Here is a 19482-nt window from a genome sequence, read left to right as displayed (position 1 = left end):
CATTTGAAGGGGTATTTTACGGTATACAAAGCAACCTCAATCATCTGGCATTTGATTATCCGAATATCGGACTATCCGGCAAGATTGCAAGGTCCTGATGCTTGGCTAAATTATATTATCCGGAATTCGATTAACTGAACGAAATACCCCTAGCCTGTGTCCTTCAGAAAATAGAGGTTCCTCTGTACGTGAGAAAAAGGAAAATAGTGGAACATGTGTTAGGATGGGAAGTGGTGGTTTGTGTGAAATGTGAACACTGGTGTGGCCCAGTTAAACTAAGTGACTTGGTTCCTGTGTTGCTGATGCTAATTCTGTTAGTGTAAAGAAATTTTAGTTGCACTGATGTTGCTGATAAGTGGAATTCATACACCCCTAAAGTAAACACAAGAATCGCTATGATAGATCTGGGTGGCACGGTGGCACAGTGGTTAGCACTGCTGCCTCACAGAGCCAAAGACCTCGGGCAGGAGTTTGCACGTTCTCCCCGTATCTGTGTGGGTTTCCTTCGGGTGCTCCGGTTTCCTCCCACAATCCAAAAATGCGCAGGTTAGGTGAATTGGCCATGCTAAATTGCCCGTAGTGTTAGGTGAAAGGGAATGGGTCTGGGTGGGTTGCGGGTCAGTGTGGACTTGTTGGGCCGAAGGGCCTGTTTCCACACAGTAAGTAATCTAATCTAATCTTAACAGTGACTACTTTGAGTCAATCCGACAAGCTTGCTTCAGTTTGGGGCTATTGCACCAGAGCGGTGAATTGAATTTGGTAGGGATAATGCATACTAAGCTCAAAAATTGTTAATATTATTGACGTAGCCCTGCCCTGCATATAGCCAGGAGATTGGAAAGTTTTAATGCACAGGAGTTATTGTATTTTATAGATTGATGCGCTTGCCTGTAACAAATTTGTCAAGCCTTTCAATAAGTTTTTGCGTAAGATCCCAGAATGCATGTTTTTTATATAAAAAGTCAATTTATCATGCCATTCCAGTGGAAATTTCTATTGCACTAGACTGCAAGTTTTGTTTTGCCATTGCTAACCAAACTGAACAGAAGTTCTAAAGAGAGATTTGTATTTAGTCCATTCATTTTCTCAATTTCTTCCCTGTCAGCATGATTCAAGAGAAACATTACTAGGTTTTAATATGGGAAACTACCGCGCTTGTAAGAATTTGTGGAAGGCTTGTGTGGAGCATCATACATTCTTCCGACTAGAAAGACCACTACCTCCGCAGAAGAACTTCTTTGCACATTACTTTACATTGGGCTCAAAGTTTCGATACTGGTAGGTGCTAAATATTTATGGCTTTTTCGTTTAACCATTTCAGTTCTACAGTAAAATACCATGATTTCAGCTTTTCATAGAAACATGGAAACTTAAAGCAAGGAAGAAAGTCACTCAGTCTGTTGTACCCGTACTGACTCTTTTGGGGAGAAGAAAAACAGTCTTGCTTCATCCTCCATCCTTGTATTTTCCCTCAAGAATTCTTCATCCCCAAATACTTCCAAACTCTCCTTTTAAAATTAGTTATGTACGTAAATTCCATTAACTTCAGGAAACCATTCCAGTTTCTCCCCTCTAGATATTTTGCAGTGGGTTTTACTCCATGGCACCCAATCATTGAGTTGGAATAATTTTTCCTATTTTCAAAGTTTGGGAGAAGATTTGTAGCTTCTATTTATCCTATTTATCAAAACCTTGTTACCTCAAATTTCTTTTTAACCTACGTGACCTCTCTGTTCTATGAAAAGAAATCCAGCTTTTCCAACCTCGCCTCATAACTGAAATGTTTCAAAATCAGTAACATTCTAGTGACTTTTTTTGTACTTTTTCATATGGTCTTTATACATTTCTTGAACTGTGATGCCCAGAATTGTTATCAGTACTCCAGCTGATGGCTTTAATGATTTATAAAGCCCACCAAGTGATCCATTGCTTTCAACTGCTATTGCAACCTACCCTGCCACCATTAAGGATTTATGCATATGAACAGCAAGGTCTCCATTCATCTACACCTTTTAAAATATTGACTTTGATAGTACAACATTATTTCATATCACTAGATCACTTCACAGTTTTCTGCACTGAACTTTATCTAATCAGGTTTCCATCCACTTCACAATCCGATCCAAGTCATCCTGATTTCTACAACTATCCACAACATGACCAACAGCTTTGTCACAGTTTCTACAAATTCTGTAATGCTGCCGTTTGCACTCAAGTCTAGGCTATTAATAAAATTGCAAAGTGTAACAGAACTAAAACTGACCTTGGGGAACCATCTTCAGATTAAAAGCTATCTATCCACCATCACCTTTTGCTTTCTGACCACTCTGCAATTTTCCCTTAATATCATGGGTATCTATCCACTTATTAAGCTTCCTTTATGATATTTTGTCCAATGATTCACAAAGTTGTCGTGTAAAAGATGGTGATCAATTTTTTATGTTACTTTACTAAATTGTTCAATCAAGGCTAGTAGGATTCATCCAAAGGTTTGTGCTGTCGCTGATAAACCCATGACTTTCAAGAAGAATACTGAGATACAGGCCACTAGACTAGATGGGATTGAGGTGTTTAAGGAGGAGGTGTTAGCAGTTCTGGAAAGTGTAGAAATAAATAAGTCCTCTGGACCGGATGGGATTTATCCTAGGATTCTCTGGAAAGCCAGGGAGGGGGTTGCCGACCTTTGGCTTTGATCTTTATGTTGTTATTGTCCACAGGAATAGTGCCAGAAGACTGGAGGATAGCAAATGTTGTCCCGTTGTTCAAGAAGGGGAGTAGAGACAGCCCTGGAAATTATAGATCTGTGATCCTTACTTCGGTTGTGGGTAAAGTGTTAGAAAGAGTTCTAAGAGATAGGATTTATAATCATCTAGAGATGAATAAGTTGATTAGGGATAGTCAGCACGGTTTTGTGAGGGTTAGATCGTGCCTCACAAACCTTATTGAGTTCTTTGAAAAGGGGACCAAACAGATGGATGAGGATAAAGCGGTTGATGTAGTGTATATGGATTTCAGTAAGGTGTTTGATAAGGTTCCCCACGGGAGGCTATTGCACAAAATATGGAGACATGGGATGAAGGCGGAGGGATCTGTAATGGTGAACAAAAGGGACTACATAGGCAAGGTAGCAAGCTCTGGACCAATTTGGAGAGAGCCAAGGATAGCCTTGAGACCACAGACAAAATAAGTACCATTCTAAGTCCTCAGGTAATCAGTCTGAATTGCAGTCCAAATGATTTTGAACGTTTTACCTGTAGTCCTGTTGACAACTTCAAGGCTTAGAATACTTCCAGAAAGAAATGATGGGGTAAGAAGCAAGGTTCGCTGATTCCAGCATTCCATCCTGATGAGTGATGACATTGAAAATAAATAGTCCCTGTGGCCGTTCCTTCACCTGTGGTGTACGTGAAAGGTTATAGTGAGGTTGGAACTAGCCTTTATAGTTTTGCATGTTATAACTCATGGTCTCTCAGGTGACCTTGTCACAGGCAGCATAAATTGTCCGGTCAGGGCCTTGCATGAATGACTCGAGATTTTCTGTCAGACTTACATCAGACCACACAAAGAGGGCCAACTTCAGAACCCTCCCATGATGATGAACTCAGGCAGTTGCATTGCCCTATCTGTCATCAACTCATAAGGGGTCCAACCGGTCGACCAGCTTGTGGTGGACCGGAGTCGCATGAGTACAACAGGCAGGACCTCAGTCCAGCGTTTGTCAGAGCCCTGCATGGCCTTAGCAAGGAAGCTTTTAAAAGTACTTTTCGTTTGCTCCACCATGCCAGGACTTTGTGGATGGTAGGGTGTGTGAAATTACTGTTTAATGCCCATCAGCTGACATATGGTTTTTACAAGTCTTCTAGTGAAATGGGTCCCCTGGTCAGAGTCAGTCGGGGACAGCAGCCCCCCACCTGGGAGTCACCACCTCAGCTAAAATCCTTGCCACAGTGTTAGCTGAGCAGTTCCAGGTAGGGTGGGCCTTGACCTTCCTGGTGAATTGGTCAATAATCACACAGCAATACCTTTTCCCATGGGATTGGGGAAGAGGTCCCATCAGATCTATCTGTACGTGCTCCCAGGGCCCCCTTGGGCATGGCTCGTGCCTCTTCTAATTTTATCGGGCGTGCCTGAGTTGTGCTGGGCACACATCTCACAGTGGTGACAGAATCGAGCGATATCTCTGCCTATGCCCTTCCACCACCATTCTTTCCTGATGCTGGTTATCATAGCATTATACCCCACGTGGGAAATGCCAGTGTGTAATTGCAAAGAGTATGTTGGATGCATGTGGAGGCCAAGACCTTGTTATACGGTCTCCAGACAGCTTTTTCGTCTGACGTGGCCCCCTGTGTCTTCCACCTGGCACATTCACCCTCTGGTATCAGCGTGCAGTTGGGTAATGCTTATGGTGGGGCCGTCCTCAGCAAAGGTGGCAGACAAAGTATGTGTTTCTTCTGACTCTCGAGCTGATTGAGCAGCTTTGTCAGTAGCCTTGTTCCCCTTTAAAAATGTTCCACTTAGGATTCTGTTTATCTCGTTCCCTCTGGTGGGCTTTGACCTTCAACACTGCAGCCTCCAATGGGAGCTCGTTGGCCTCCATTGAGGTCTTTATTATCTGCCTGTGCTTGGCAGGGTTGCCCCCTGTGGTGACAAAACCCTGTCTTCCCCAAACGGTCATGTAATGATGGACAATCCTGAAGGTATATCTACGATCAGTGTAAATGTTAACCCTCTATCCTGTCACCTCCGTGAAGGCCTGGGTGAAGGCCACTGACTCCGCCACCTGGGCTGACAGGCCTCCTTGTATTCTTCCTGCTCCGACAACGCGTAGTTCCATGTTCATTACTGCACATCCTGTTCATGGCAAACCATCTACATATTTCCGCAAGCCATCCACAAACAGGGTCTCATCTGGTCCTCTATAAATATGTCCTTTATCCCACTTTCCTCTACTTCATCGTCCACATCTCTTCCTCCTCCCCCCCCCCCCCCCCCCCAACACACACACACACACACGTGGTTCACCATCACCTAACATCCCTTCTGCTGGGTTTTCCCGGGTATCTCGTACAATGATAATGGATTTGGTTGGTGGCAAAAGAACAGCCTCCCATTTTGCCTTCTCAAGTTAGAAACCGTGCATAATTTTCCCATATTTAACATTTCTACAAGGGTACGTTTGGTATGCAAGACTATATTCCCTGTAATCACTGACCCTCACTACCCATGCGGAACAGTCTAAAACAACTACACATCTGGGCAAGCCATTCTCTACGGGACCCTCAGCATTAGAGTAATTCCCTATAGTTCGATGTTTATCGCCGTGGAGCTGGGTTACTACTGCTGAGTAAAAACCTCCCTCTCCGTTGCAGTAAATGTGGAAGTCTTAACTAGCATCTGGTAATCTCAGTCCTGGTGCCGACATTAACTCTGTTTTCAGTTTTGTATAGGAGTCGTCTTGCTCCAGTCGCCAGTCAACAAGGTCTGTTGCACGTTTACCCCCTTTTACCAATCTTTGTATGGGCTCGACAACTTTGGCAAACTCAGGGATAAAATTCTGACAGTAATTAAACAAGCCCAAGACCTTTCTCACACCACGGACTGTCACGGGCTGTGACATCAGTTGTTTAACTGTCTTCCTGTCTGCAGGCATTTCTTTCACGCCTTGGGAAATTAAATGTCCCAAATAATGAACTCTAGTTTTCCCAGTTTGAGCTTTGGGCTGGCTTTTAACCCTCTGTCCTGTAAGTGCTTCAGGAATCCTGAAGAAGGGCTTATGCCTGAAACATCGATTCTCCTGTTCCTTTGATGCTGCCTGACCTGCTGCGCTTTTCCAGCAACACATTTTTTAAGCTCCGATCTCCGAGTACTTCACTCATTACATGGTCAAGGATGGCTGGACTATTATGGAATCCCTGAGGATGTCTGGTCCAAGTTTACTGTTTATCCCCAAGGGTAAATGCAAACTTATCTTGGGACTCTCAATGGAGGGGGATAGACCAAAATACATTCGCAATATCAATTACAGTAAAGATTTTGTGGGTCGGGAAGAGCCCATTTAAGATTGTGGATAGACTGGCAACTATAGGGTGTAATTTAGGAGTGACCCTGTTTAGGGCCTTATAATCCATTGTGAGATGGTAACTTCCGTCAGGTTTACTGATTGGCCACATGGAGGAATTACTAGTGCTCGTAGCGTCTCAGAGTTCCCCTCTCCACTAATCCTTTCACAATTTCCACAACTGCCCTTCTGGCTTCAGGTTTTGTGGGGTACTGGCAGTGTGGCTTATGTTCCAGACCCTCCATGACTACGGGGTCAATTTTTAATCAAGCCTGTATCTAATTTAGTCTCTGCCTTTACCCCTGGGACAGAGGCGCAAATGGCCCCAAAGCCATTATCCTCAGGCTGCTAATTGCATCCCATAGAGGAGGTGACTTGCTCAAGTGGCTCACCTACGTCCCCATTTTTTTTTCTCCCATCGGGACGGGGCCAGATTAATTCACCCTTTCCACAGCCTATAAGGACTTTGTGTTCCTTCATTAAATCATTTCCCATAACAGTCCCTTCATTATTTTTACATATATAAAATCACATTAGTATATACAGGTTATTGATTTCTACTAGAATGGTCTCACTCAAGTATGCAGGGGTACCGTTCTCCAATAATCCCCTTCACATAACTCCTTTTGTTGGTTGTGAGCAGAGGTAGGTCATTCACAGATATGGAGGCTCCCGTGTCCACTAGCATCTCTCACTGTCTGCCCCATACCAGTGCAGACCCTTAAATCCTTCTCTCCTTATCACCCATACCCATGGGGGCTCCTGGACATCAGTCCAATGTATTCTCAATGTTTGTTGGTTTGCCGTGTTTTTCTCAACGAGTGTCTTCAGAGTGGCCCCTTTTGCCACAGTACTGACAGACACAAGTGGGCTTCCCGTTGTTCTGTTTCCTCTCCCTACAATCCTGGACAAAGTGGCCCGTCTTGTCACAATTGTGACATCTGGGTGTGGATTTTGTCTTGTGCCGGCACCTAGGTTTTCCTGCTTTATGCGCACAGGGGGATTTCCTCCTATGTCTTCCTTTTATACCTGTTGCCCATTCTACCAGGGCTTCACAGTCTTGGAGAACAATGTCCCCCGTTTTTAAGACTGCCTGGTGAGCGGGACACAGCCCGTCCTTGAAAGTCTAAATGAATGCCTGGTCAGAGCAGTCTGTCTGGGGAATCCCTGAGCATTCTTGGTAGACCCTAAAAAGTCATTCCCCGTATTTAGTAGGGGTACCCTGGGTCCATCCGCCTCTCCTATAATCTTGACTTCATTATTGTGCGGCATCAGCTACGTCAGAGCCGTCAGATACTAGATGCCAGTTGTCCCGAGGGCATACCATCCAGACCAGTTGGTGGATATCCCTTAAATGTAGTTGGTGGCCTACCCAGATGGTATGTAAATCAGCCCGAAACTTTGCATTATTACTGCGGGGCTGTAAGGGACCCAGGGAAGCTAAGATCTGCTGCAATTCACCTGGCGTAAACTGCTTATATTTTGCATTCATGTTAGCTCCTTCCCCACTGCGAGTTACCAGGGCCAAGTTAATTCGTCTGACGGTTCTGGGGTTGTGACCAGGCCCTCCCGAGCAGTATAAGGCGGCATTGATCCCCACTGACTATCCTCCAGGAACTGATTTTTCTTTTCCAGTTTCCTTAGTCGGGATTGAAAAATTTGTTTTTCCTCGGTCCATTTCTTTGTGGATTCTGAAGTCTGACTTGTGAGGCCAGCCAATTGATGGACCCAAAGGACACCTATTTTCTTGGTCTTATCTTTCTTTTCACCCATGAGCCAATTTCATTGTCTATCTAGGGGCTGGGACGGATCCCACTCACTCTTTCTCATCTGTCTAATGAGTGAATGTCACTCCATCATATACTGGTTAACGAGAGACCCAGGAGTCCCCCTTGATCTCCCTGTCTTACCATACTACTGATAGGTTTATACTCATGGATCCTCTTATCGGTCGATCACATTTACCCACCAGCCGCATCTCACCCAGAATTGTTCCTATCTGAGTCCGGCGATACCTGTTTTAGGGAGTGATCATTTCCCTGTATTCCGCTTATTTAATCTCAGCCTTTATCTCAGGCCGGAACAATTACACTGACATCTGAGTATGGCTGAACTCAGAGGCCACACAACAGACACTCTCTCATTCACTCTTAACAGATCAACAGCTTCTGTAGTTTGACCTGCTTTTGTCCAATATCCTGCCCCGACCCCTGGGAGGTGGCCACCCTACACGGGACTGTGAACAGAACCCTGCTCTCAGCGCCAATTTGTTGAAGTAAAATTAATAAATCTTAAATTTAGGAGCAAGTCAATCAAACTTATTAAATCAAAAGCTTTTGGGAGGGGCAGTGTGATTCTGATCCTAACCGCAGGACTTGAACACGCCGCCTCTCCCTGAGCAACAGGTACACTAGTTTTAAAGTCTGGATGATGTGGACAGCAAAAGCTGGTTTCGTGTATTCTGCATATGCACGCAGAAATCGCTGGTTGTGTTCTGCTTATACGCATGCAAAGATTGCTGTTTCTGGGAGTGGCGTACCATGCCATTGTGTTCTGTAAGTATTTCTTCTTTAATTAGTTTCTGTCTTCACCAAGTCAACCTTTATTTACACGTGCATAGTACATGACACTGACCCAGCTAGCTCAGAGCTAGCCTTGAGTGAACAGAACTCATGGCATTCCTGTTTATATCTGTCAGCCAGGACTCTCTGATTAGGGCTGTTAACCTGATCCCATCAAGGAATGCATTCCATGAGGTCCACCTGGCTGAGCTCCTTCCAATCACTACATCCTACCCATCTAAGTCCGGGAACATAGGTTCGTTCTTTTTCCTGTAGCTTCTCCTGAAATGTTTTCACACCAGGTTTGGCTGCTCTGGCTCTGACTTGCCATCAACTATGCCTCTTAGCAATGCAGGGTCATTCCTGTGGTTTTGCCTTCAAAGTATACTTCCTTTCTCACTTGGAGGAGTCTCACATCTGTTATTGGCATTCCTGATGCCATTCCACCACCAAGGCATGCACGCACGCACGCAAACGCACACACCCTGCCCACACCAGGCCCTGGAAGATCAAGTTTATCCTAGTACAATGTCTTCTCATCATTAGCAACTCTGTTGGCGGTATCCCTGTTGTTGCATGAGGTGAGGTCGTATAATCAACTGGGAGCTGGGACAGTTTAATACCGATTGAAGCAGTAGGCTGTTTCTTTAAGCTTGCCTTCGAAGTTTGAATTGCTGTTTCTCCGGACCATTGGATAATAGATGGAATGGAGCTGTCCTTACATGCCGAATGCAATTCAACTCGAGGAAATGTTGGAATTCCCTGCTAGTAAATGATGGCCTTGTCTGTGACCAAAACCTCTGGGCATATGTGTATTGCAAAAGTTAGTTGTAACTTTTCAATCCTTGCCCCTGTGATTGACAAATAAACTCTTTGCATGTCCAACCACTTGGAGTGAGCTTCCACAATGACTAAAAACAAAAAGCCCATGAAAGGACCAGCATAATTGATGTATAACCAAGTTCAGGGTTTACCTGTTCATTCCCACAAATGTTGGGGAAGCTGCTGGTGATAATTTTTGTCCTTCTTGGCTTTCAGGGCACTGCCCCACCAATGCAGCTATGTTGGTATCCAGCCCTGGCCACCAGACTTAATTTTTTGTCAATATCTTATTTTGGAAAGCTCTAGATGACCCCGAAGTTCAGCCAGATTCTGGCAGTGACCTTTGCTCGGTACTATCACACTTGCTGCCCATAATTATATGCCATCCTCTGGTTTTGCCGGGTCCAGAAAGGTTTCAGTTCTGGTTGTTTGTTTGTTTGTTTGTTTGTTTGTTGGTTTGTTTCCCCCATCACCAGCTGTTTCAGTTTTGCCAGGACTGCGGATCTTTTTGTATCCACAGTCTGCTATTATCGATGGTTACTAGAAGGGTGTCCAGAAAGTTTAAAACCAGATCAGAGTCTACTTGTGGCAGCACCATCTCTGGTGTACCCACATGTAAAGGCATCCACATTTGCCACTTGGCCATCTGGACAGTGTTCCAATTTGTAATTGTACCCACCCAGAATAAGAGCCCACCGCTGAATTCAACCTGAGGCAATGGGAGGCATGGTTCTGTCCTCTTTAAGTAGCCCCAGCAGGGATTTGTTGTCCATTATTATCTCACACTTTCAACCATAAAGGTATTGGTGGAACTTTCTCGCACGAAATCTTCCTTCTCTATCTGGGTATATCTTCATTTGGCATTGCCAAAGTCCAGGAAGCATACGCAGTCAGATATTCCACTCCGCTAAGCCACTGGTGAGCCAACACTACCCTTATAACTTACAGGAAGACATTGCTTCTCAGTGCCATATCTCACTTGGGATTGTAAAGTGCCAACACTTGAGGTGAATATAGCTGTTGCTTCCTTTCCCTAAAGGCTACATCTTGGTCATGAGACCATTTCCAAGGCTAATCCTTTTTCAGTAGCAGAGTAAGGGTGCCAGGATGGAGGCCAGGGTACGTATGAATTTACCGTAATAATTCACCAAACTCAGGAAAATGTTAAGCTCCAGTACAAACATGGGACTGGGGCCACCTTTGATTGCCCTCACTTTAGCTTCCAAAATGTGTAACCCGGTCTTGTTAACTCTGTAGCCCAAGTAGTTTTCTTGGGGTGCCTGGAACACACATTTTTCCTTTTCAAGACATGCACCTGCCTCAGAGAAACATTGAAGTATTGTCCAAGTTTTCTAAATGCTCTTTATTGGTCTTCCTGGCTATTAGCACATCATTCAGATAAATGGTGACCTGGGGTAGACTTTGCAAAATGTTCCCCATTGTCTGCTGGAAAATGGCATAGGCTGATGAGATCCTAAAAGTTAGTCTCTCATATTGGTACAAACTCTTATAGGTATTAATTGAAGTATACTTCTGGGAATCCTCATCTAAACACAGTTGCAGGCACGCATGGCTCGTGTCTAGCTTTGTGAAGAATAGCTCCCGACCCCTTCCAGTTTTCTACACAGGTCCTCTCTGCAAGGGATTGGGTATTTATCCGGCTGTGAAAAGTGGTTTACTATTTGTTTTAAAATCCCCACAAAGGCGAACAGACTTGTTGGGATTCCCAATTGGTATGAATGGTGTTGGCCATTCTGCAAACTGGACTGGTTTAATGATTCCTTTGTTTTCTAGCCTCTGACTTCTGTCTCCACCTTTGCCCTTAAGGCAAATGGCACAGTGCAGGCCTTACAGAATCGTGGAATTACTTCTTGATCAACATGCAATCAAGGGGAATCCGTACTGAAATTTGTGATGAGGTTAAGATGACTGACAGAAGCATATGGTTAAACCAAAATCACATGTGAGATACTGAGACGCCGTTTGGTACGAGATTAATGATGTGGCCATGCAAAAGTGCCTCTTAGCTGATACCCAACTGGCCTTCAAACAGACACTATAATTGGTTTTGTCATTAGAAAATGTGACAAGTGAGTTATCTTACTCAACCAATTTCACCCCATCAAAATTGGGCCTGAGCCTTTTATTACAATTCGTGGTAACAGATCCAGCTACTTCTCATAAGAGACTGGAACCAAATTGTAACTTTAATCTATTGGGGTACTCAGCCTGGCCGAGGTCTTACACAGGCTTGAGGGATGGAGTGGCAAAGACTGGTTCTGCAATCACTGATACAGCCATGCCACAATCAACCTCCATTAGAACTGGGTGACCATTTAACCAGACGCTTATTTTGATAGAAAACAAAAATGCTGCTGGAAATCACAGCGGCTCAGGCAGCATCCGTAGAGAGAATTTAGGTAACTCTTCTGCTGCTAAGCAATTTAACTATTCCAAGCAAGTTGTAGGCGGACTTTCCAGGCTGTGTACTCTCGTGGATACTGGTCTGTGGGTTGTCTTAGTCAATCCAGGCCTAGTGGAAGTCCTTTGCTGTCTTGAGTCCGCAAAATGGCAGCTACTAAAATGGCCTGCCAGCCCAGATCCTCAAGAAAATTGTAACAGTTTGGCTTTGTTTTGGGGTTTGCTCTGGGTTGACTTAAGTAGTGTTCCCCAAGGTCAGTTGACCTGGCAAAAGCATTCATTTCCATTGGAATACCCTGAACTCATAAGCTCCACTTGTCACATTTTCTAATGACAAAACCAATTATAGTGTCTGTTTGAAGGCCAGTTGGGTATCAGCTAATAGGCACTTTTGCATGGCCACATCATTAATCTCGTACCAAACGGCGTCTCAGTATCTCACATGTGATTTTGGTTTAACCATATGCTTCTGTCAGTCATCTTAACCTCATCACAAATTTCAGTACGGATTCCCCTAGTTCTTGAACTGCTAGTAAAACTGATAGCATCTCAGAACTAGAGGAGTCTTGGGATCATAATATCCGTCAGCTAAACCGTCATCTCTTGAAAGATTTTAGTATCTGGTGTCTCGGGAAAAGTGGCTTCTAATAACCGAAAAAGCTGCTGGTCCACAAGCTGTCAGGAGAATTACTTATTGCTTTTCGTCTACCCCAATGTCATCTGTCCAGAAAAAAATAACACATTTTTACTACATACTGGGTCCAGTCTCCGACAGCAGGATTAAATTAGTCAAGCTTCCCAAACAGCAGCATGATGCCAGAAATGCTTGCTTCAACTCGAAGGCATCTGTTGCAAATGAATTTCTTCAGGGACATGTTGTTCTCTCATAGTCACTGAAATAACTGTATGAAGGTAGGTATCCCGTCACCAAGTCACCCTTTTTCACACGTGCATGAACATGACACTGACCCAGCTAGTTCAAAACTGGCTCCTAGCGAGAACAGAGCCCTTGTCACTCCTGTTTATAATCTGTCAGCCAGGATTCCCTGATTGGGACTTTTAACCTGGTCCAACCTCAAATTCTATGAAGTCCCCCAGGCTGACCTCATTTCAATCACTACGAGATTCAGACTGTTGTTTGAATTTTCAATTATTTATCAGTCTATAGCAGAGTTCTTCCATCAAGCTTTGTAACATTGTTAGTGCACCCTACAGTGCAACTCAAATGTTAGATCAAAATCTATACAGCATTGTGAAAGAGGCACAGGCTTTGAGGTCAAACTTATAATCAAGGTATCACCATTTAGTAGTAAATGCATTCCTTAATTTTTGCATACCTTGTCACTATATGCAGACTGTTTAAAGTTGTATGATCTAACATTATCTTCTAAGTTACAATCAAACTTGGAAAATACCTTGTAAGGTATTTTCAAATGCGGTAAAGCGTTTATTTTATTTAAAATTTTGAACTTTTCTCTTTTTGCAGCGGGAGGACAGAGGTCCAGTCTGTGCAATATGGTAAAGAGAAAGCAAACAAAGACAGGGTATTTGCCAGGTATGATGTAATGTCTATATCATGTAGGAAGTTTTTGAAAATAACAGTTTATCAAATTTTGGTATCATCATAGGAGATCCATACAATATGTAATTATTGTACCATTATAGAAATGGTGAAATATTGAAATTTTTTGTATGGATTTATTTATTCAATAATAGTTGACATAATTGCTAGCATTATAGATTTTGTTTGTCAGTAGAAAACTATGTTCCCCCTCCTTTTTCCTGCCACCGCAGAGACAGCTGAAGTCCAGGCATGGCAGAGACTCCCACAGCTACCCAGACTACACTTCCTCCCACCCTGCCCCCTGTAAAAACACCATCCCATATTCCCAATTCCTTCGTCTCTGCCACATCTGCTCCCAGGAGTACCAGTTCCAATACCGTACAACCCAGATGGCCTCCTTCTTCAAAGACCGCAATTTCCCCCCCGAAGTGATCGACGATGCTCTCCACCGCATCTCCTCCACTTCCCGCTCCTCCGCCCTTGAGCCCCGCCCCTCCAATCGCCACCAGGACAGAACTCCTCTGGTCCTCACCTACCACCCCACCAACCTCCATATACATCGTATCATCCGTCGTCATTTCCACTACCTCCAAACGGACCCCACCACCAGGGATATATTTCCCTCCCCTCCCCAATCAGCGTTCCGAAAAGACCTCTCCCTCCGTGACTCCCTCGTCAGGTCCACACCCCCCACCAACCCAACCTCCACTCCCGGCACCTTCCCCGCAACCGCAAGAAATGCAAAACTTGCGCTCACACCTCCCCCCTTACTTCCCTCCAAGGCCCCAAGAGATCCTTCCATATCCGCCACAAATTCACCTGCACCTCCACACACATCATTTACTGCATCCGCTGCACCCGATGTGGCCTCCTCAATGTTGGGGAGACAGGCCGCCTACTTGCGGAACGTTTCAGAGAGCACCTCTGGGACACCCGGACCAACCAACCCAACCACCCCGTGGCTCAACACTTCAACTCCTCCTCCCACTCCACCAAGGACATGCAGGTCCTTGGACTCCTCCATCGCCTGACCATGGCAACACGACACCTGGAGGAAGAGAGCCTCATCTTCCACCTAGGAACCCTCCAACCACAAGAGATGAACTCAGATTTCTCCAGTTTCTTCATTTCCCCTTCCCCCACCTTGTCTCAGTCCCAACCCTCGAACTCAGCACCACTTTCCTAACCTGCAATCTTTTTCCTGACCTCTCCGCCCCCATCCCCACTCCGGCCTATCACCCTCACCTTAACCTCCTTCCACCTATCGCATATCCGACGCCCCTCCCCCAAGTCCCTCCTCCCTACCTTTTATCGTAGCCTGCTGGGCACACTTTCCTCAGTCCTCAAGAAGGGCTCGTGCCTGAAACGTCGATTCTCCTGCTCCTTGGATGCTGCCTGACCTGCTGCGCTTTTCCAGCAACACATTTTCAGCAGAGACTGCCAGAACTAAAGGTCAATGCGTCCACACGCTGATCAGCTTACATGAAACCCTCCAGATAGTTGGAAGCTTAGAGGGAGCATTGGTTGGATGAAATGATGCATAGATTCTTTTGTTTTTAGCCTTACTGAAAGCAAAAAATTAGTAGTTATAAAACTTTCTGAATTCTCAATAAGATTAGTTTCCCTACATTGTGGAAACAGGCCCTTTGGCCCAACAAGTCCACACTGACCCTCCGAAGAGTAACTCCTCCAGGCCCATTCCCTGCATTTATCCCTGACTAATGCACGTAACAAGAGCAAGCGCATAAGGCTGCTACTGAAAATGATACAGATGCTGATTTGATTCAGACTGAGTTCAACCTTAAGAATGGAAGTGACACTACACTGAATGTGTACATAGCACTTTTGAGAAACGTGAATGAAAATGATAATCAAGGAAAGAACCAGCAGTTGACAGGACATTCCTTGTTTTGCATTAAATGACCAAGTGTCCTATCAATTTTCTATCAATAGTTTGTGTTTTTTTACTTTTCCTTCTAGTTAAATAAAAACTCTATTTGGCGGGGCCTGGGAATCTTTAAAATTATGTTTTATTCTCTGTAAGCACCCATCACATCCTATTGTATAAAACTGTAAGAAAAAGGAACAAGAGTAGGCTGTTTGGTCCCTTGTACCTGCTGTGCTATTCAGTAAGATTATAAATTTCCAATGTTTCTCTGGTCAACTTGCCTGTGTTTTTCCCTGTAACCCTTAATTTCCCTACTGATCAAGCATCTATCTGTCTCACGCTCAAATATGCACCAGGACTTTGTCCCTACAGCTCTCTGTGGTGAGCAATTCCAAAGACACAACCCTCTTAGAAAGGAAATTCTTCCTCTTCTCAGTCTTGAACTGGTGCCTCTTTATTAGAACATAGGACAGAACAGGCCCTCCAGCCCTCAATGTTGCGCTGACCTGTGAACTATTCTCAGCTCGTCCCCCTACACTATCCCAAAATCATCCATGTGCTTATCTAAGGATTGTTTAAATCTCCCTAATGTGGCTGAGTTGACTACCTTAGCAGGTAGGGCATTCCACGCCCTTACCACTGTCTGCATAAAGAACTTGCCTCTGACATCTGTCTTAAATCTATCACCCATCAATTTGTAGTTATGCCCTCTCGTATAAGCTGACGTCATCATCCTAGGCAAAAGTCTTTCTCTGTCTCCCCTATCTAATCCTCTGATCATCTTGTATGTCTCTATCAAATCCCCCCTTAGCCGCCGCCTTTCCAATGAGAACAGACCCAAGTCTCTCAGCCTTTCCTCATAAGATCTTCCCTCCAGACCAGGCAACATCCTGGTAAATCTCTTCTGCACCTTTTCCAATGCTTCTGCATCCTTCCTCTAATGAGGCGACCAGAACTGTACACAATATTCCAAATGTGGCTGCACCAGCGTTTTGTATAGTTGCAGCACGCTATTGCGGTTCTGGAACTCAATCCCTCTACCAATGAAACCTAACACACCGTATGCCTTCTTCACAGCACTATCCACCTGGGTGGCAACTTTCAAGGATCTATGCACAAGAACTCCAAGATCCCTCTGCACATCCGCACTACCAAGAATCTTTCCATTGACCATGTACTCTGCCATCCTGTTATTCTTCCCAAAGTGCATCACCTCTCATTTAGCTGCATTGAACTCCATTTGTTACCTCTCAGCCCAATTCTGCAGTTTATCCAAGTCCCCCTGCAACCTGTAACATTCTTCCAAACTGTCCAGTACTCCACCGACATTAGTGTTGTCTGCAAATTTACTAATCCACCTATGCCTGCATCTAAGTCACTTATAAAAATGACAAACAGCAGTGGTCCCAAAGCAGATCCTTGTGGCACACCACTAGTAACTGGACTCCAGACTGATATTTTTCTGTCAACCACCGCTCGCTGCCTTCTTTCAGAAAGCCAGTTTCTAATCCAAACTGCTAAATCATCCTCAATTCCATCCCTCTGTGTTTTCTCCATCAGCCTACCATGTGGAACCTTATCAAAGGCTTTACTGAAGTCCATGTATACCATGTCCATGTATACCATGCCCTACCCTCATCTACATGCTTAGTCACCTTCTCAAAAAATTCAATGAGGTTTGTGAGACACGACCTGCCCTTGACAAAACCATGTTGCCTATCTGAAATCAAATTGTTGCTTGCGAGATGATTATAAATCTTATCTCTCATAATCTTTTCCAAAACCTTTCCTACAACAGAAGTAAGGCTCACTGGTCTATAATTACCTGGGTCATCTCTCTTGAACAAGGGCACAACATTTGCAATCCTCCAGTCCTCAGGTACTAAACCTGTAGACAATGACGACTCAAATGTCACGCCAACTGCTCTGCTATCTCCTCCCTAGCTTCCCAGAGAATCCTCGGATAAATCCCATCCGGCCCAGGGGACTTGTCTACATTCTCTCCTTCTGGAATTGATAACACCTGTGCATTACTAACCTCGATCCTTTCTGGTCTAATATCTCATACCTCATTCTTCTCCTCTACAATATTCTCCTTTTCCTGAGTGAACACCGATGAGAAATGTTCATTTAGCACCTCTCCGATCTCTACAGGCTCCACACTCAACTTCCCACTTCTGTCTTTGACTGGCCCTATTCCTACCCTAATCATCCTTTTATTCTTCACATACCTATAGAAAGCTTTAGGGTTCTCCTTTATTCTATTTGCTAAAGACTTCTCGTGTCCTCTCTTTACTCTTCTTAACCATCTCTTTGAAGTCCTTCCTAGCTGATCTGTAACTCTCTATCACCTCATCTGTACCATCTTGCCTCATCAACACACAAGCTTCTTTCGTCTTCTCAACAGGAGGTGCAATTTCTGTAGTAAACTACGGTTCCCTTACCTTATCACTTCCTCCCTGCCTGACAGGGACATGCCTATCAGGGACATACCTATCAATATCTATTCCTTAAACCAACTCCACATTTCGATTGTCTGCTACCCCATTCTATGCATCCTAATTCTTGCCTAATCACATTATAATTGCCCTTGCCCCATCGATAACTCTTGACCTGTGGCATGTACCTATCCCTTTCCATCGCTAAACTAAACGTAACTGAATTATGGTCACTCTCTCCAAAATGCTCACCTACGACTAAATCAAACACCTGGCCTGGTTCATTACCAAGTTCCAGATCCAGTGTGGCCTCCCCTCTTGTCGGCCCTTTGTCATACTGTGTCAGGAAACCCTCCTGTACACATCGGACAAAAACTGATCCATCCGACATAGTAGAATTATAGCGTTTCCTATCAATGTTGGGGAAGTTAAATTCCCCCATAATGACCACTCTGTTCCTTTCACTCCTACCTGGAATCATTTTGCCAATCCTCTCCTCCACCTTCCTGGAACAGTACGCAGGCCTATAAAAAAACTCCAAGCAGTGGGACCCCTCCTCTCCTGTTTCTAACCTCCCCATACTACCTCAGTAGACAAGTCCTTGTCAAAAGTTGTTTTAGAACCATTATACTATCCTTGACTAACAAGGCCATATCTCCCCCTCTTTTACCGCCTTGCCTGTTTTTATTGAAAGATCTAAACCCTGGAACCTGCAACATCCATTCCTCACCCTGCTCTATCCATGTCTCCGAAATGGCCACAACATCAAAGTCCCAGGTACCTATCCATGCTGCAAGCTCACCTATCTTATTTCAGATACTTCTGGCATTGAAGTAGACACATTTCAAACCACTTTGCTGTCTGCCAGGACATTCCTGTGACCCTGAAATCCTGTCCCTGTCTTTCCTACTCTCATCCTCCTGTGCACTGCAGCTACACCTCCGGTTCCCGTCCCCCTGCTGAGCTAGTTTAAACCCACCCAAATAGCACCAGCAAATTTCCCACCCAGGATATTAGTACCCCTCAGGTTCAAGTGAAGACCGTCCTGTTTGTACAAGTCCCACCTTCCCCAAAATGAGCCCCAATTATCCAAAAACCTGAAACCCTCCATCCTGCAACATCCTTGCAGCCGTCTGTTTAGCTGATATCTCTCCCTATTTCTTGCCTCGCTATCACGTGGCACAGGTAACAATCCAGACATGATAACTCTGTTTGTTCTAGCTCTCAGCTTCCACCCTAGCTCCCTGAAATCCTGCCTTACATCCCTGTCCCTCTTTCTACCTATGTCATTGGTACCTACATGGACAACGACTTGAGGCTGGTCACCCTCTGCCTTCAGGACCCTAAAGATACGATCAGAGACATCATGGACCCTGGCACCTGGGAAGCAACACACCAACCGCAAGTCTTGTTTGTTCCCTGCAAGCCTTCTATCTGAACCTCTAATTATTGAGTCCCCAATGACTAACACTCTCCTCCTTTCCCTCCTTCCCTTCTGTGCAACAGGGACAGGCTCTGTGCCAGAGACCTGGGCCTCACTGCTAATTCTCCAATTATGCCCGATCCCAGATTTTCCCATGAGAAGAAATATCCTCTCAGCATTTACAATGTCAAACCCCTTAAGAATCATGTATATTTCAATGAGATCACCTGTCATTCGTGTTAACTCCATTGAGTAAAACTCCAAACTACTTAGCCTGTGCTCGTAAGACAGTCTCTCCACACAG

At 44.6% G+C, this 19482-nt stretch overlaps 1 protein-coding gene across 5 annotated transcripts in view; it reads left to right on the top strand.

The window, feature by feature from the left end:
- Positions 1 to 19482, top strand: part of ptpn4a (protein tyrosine phosphatase non-receptor type 4a) — a 363683-nt gene that overhangs the window by 257444 nt on the left and 86757 nt on the right. For all 5 annotated transcript variants that reach the window (XM_087989323.1, XM_043694230.2, XM_087989326.1 and 2 more), the window contains 2 exons: positions 1106 to 1278; positions 13352 to 13420. In XM_087989323.1, coding sequence (XP_087845449.1) covers positions 1106 to 1278; positions 13352 to 13420 — 242 coding nt within the window. The remainder of the gene's footprint in view (positions 1 to 1105; positions 1279 to 13351; positions 13421 to 19482) is intronic.

This window comes from Chiloscyllium plagiosum, unplaced genomic scaffold (genome assembly GCF_037043375.1).
Source record: "Chiloscyllium plagiosum isolate Xiang-an unplaced genomic scaffold, Cpla_swu_hap1 HiC_scaffold_7, whole genome shotgun sequence".
Lineage (NCBI taxonomy): Eukaryota > Metazoa > Chordata > Chondrichthyes > Orectolobiformes > Hemiscylliidae > Chiloscyllium > Chiloscyllium plagiosum.
This window is presented reverse-complemented; position numbering and strand designations above follow the sequence as displayed.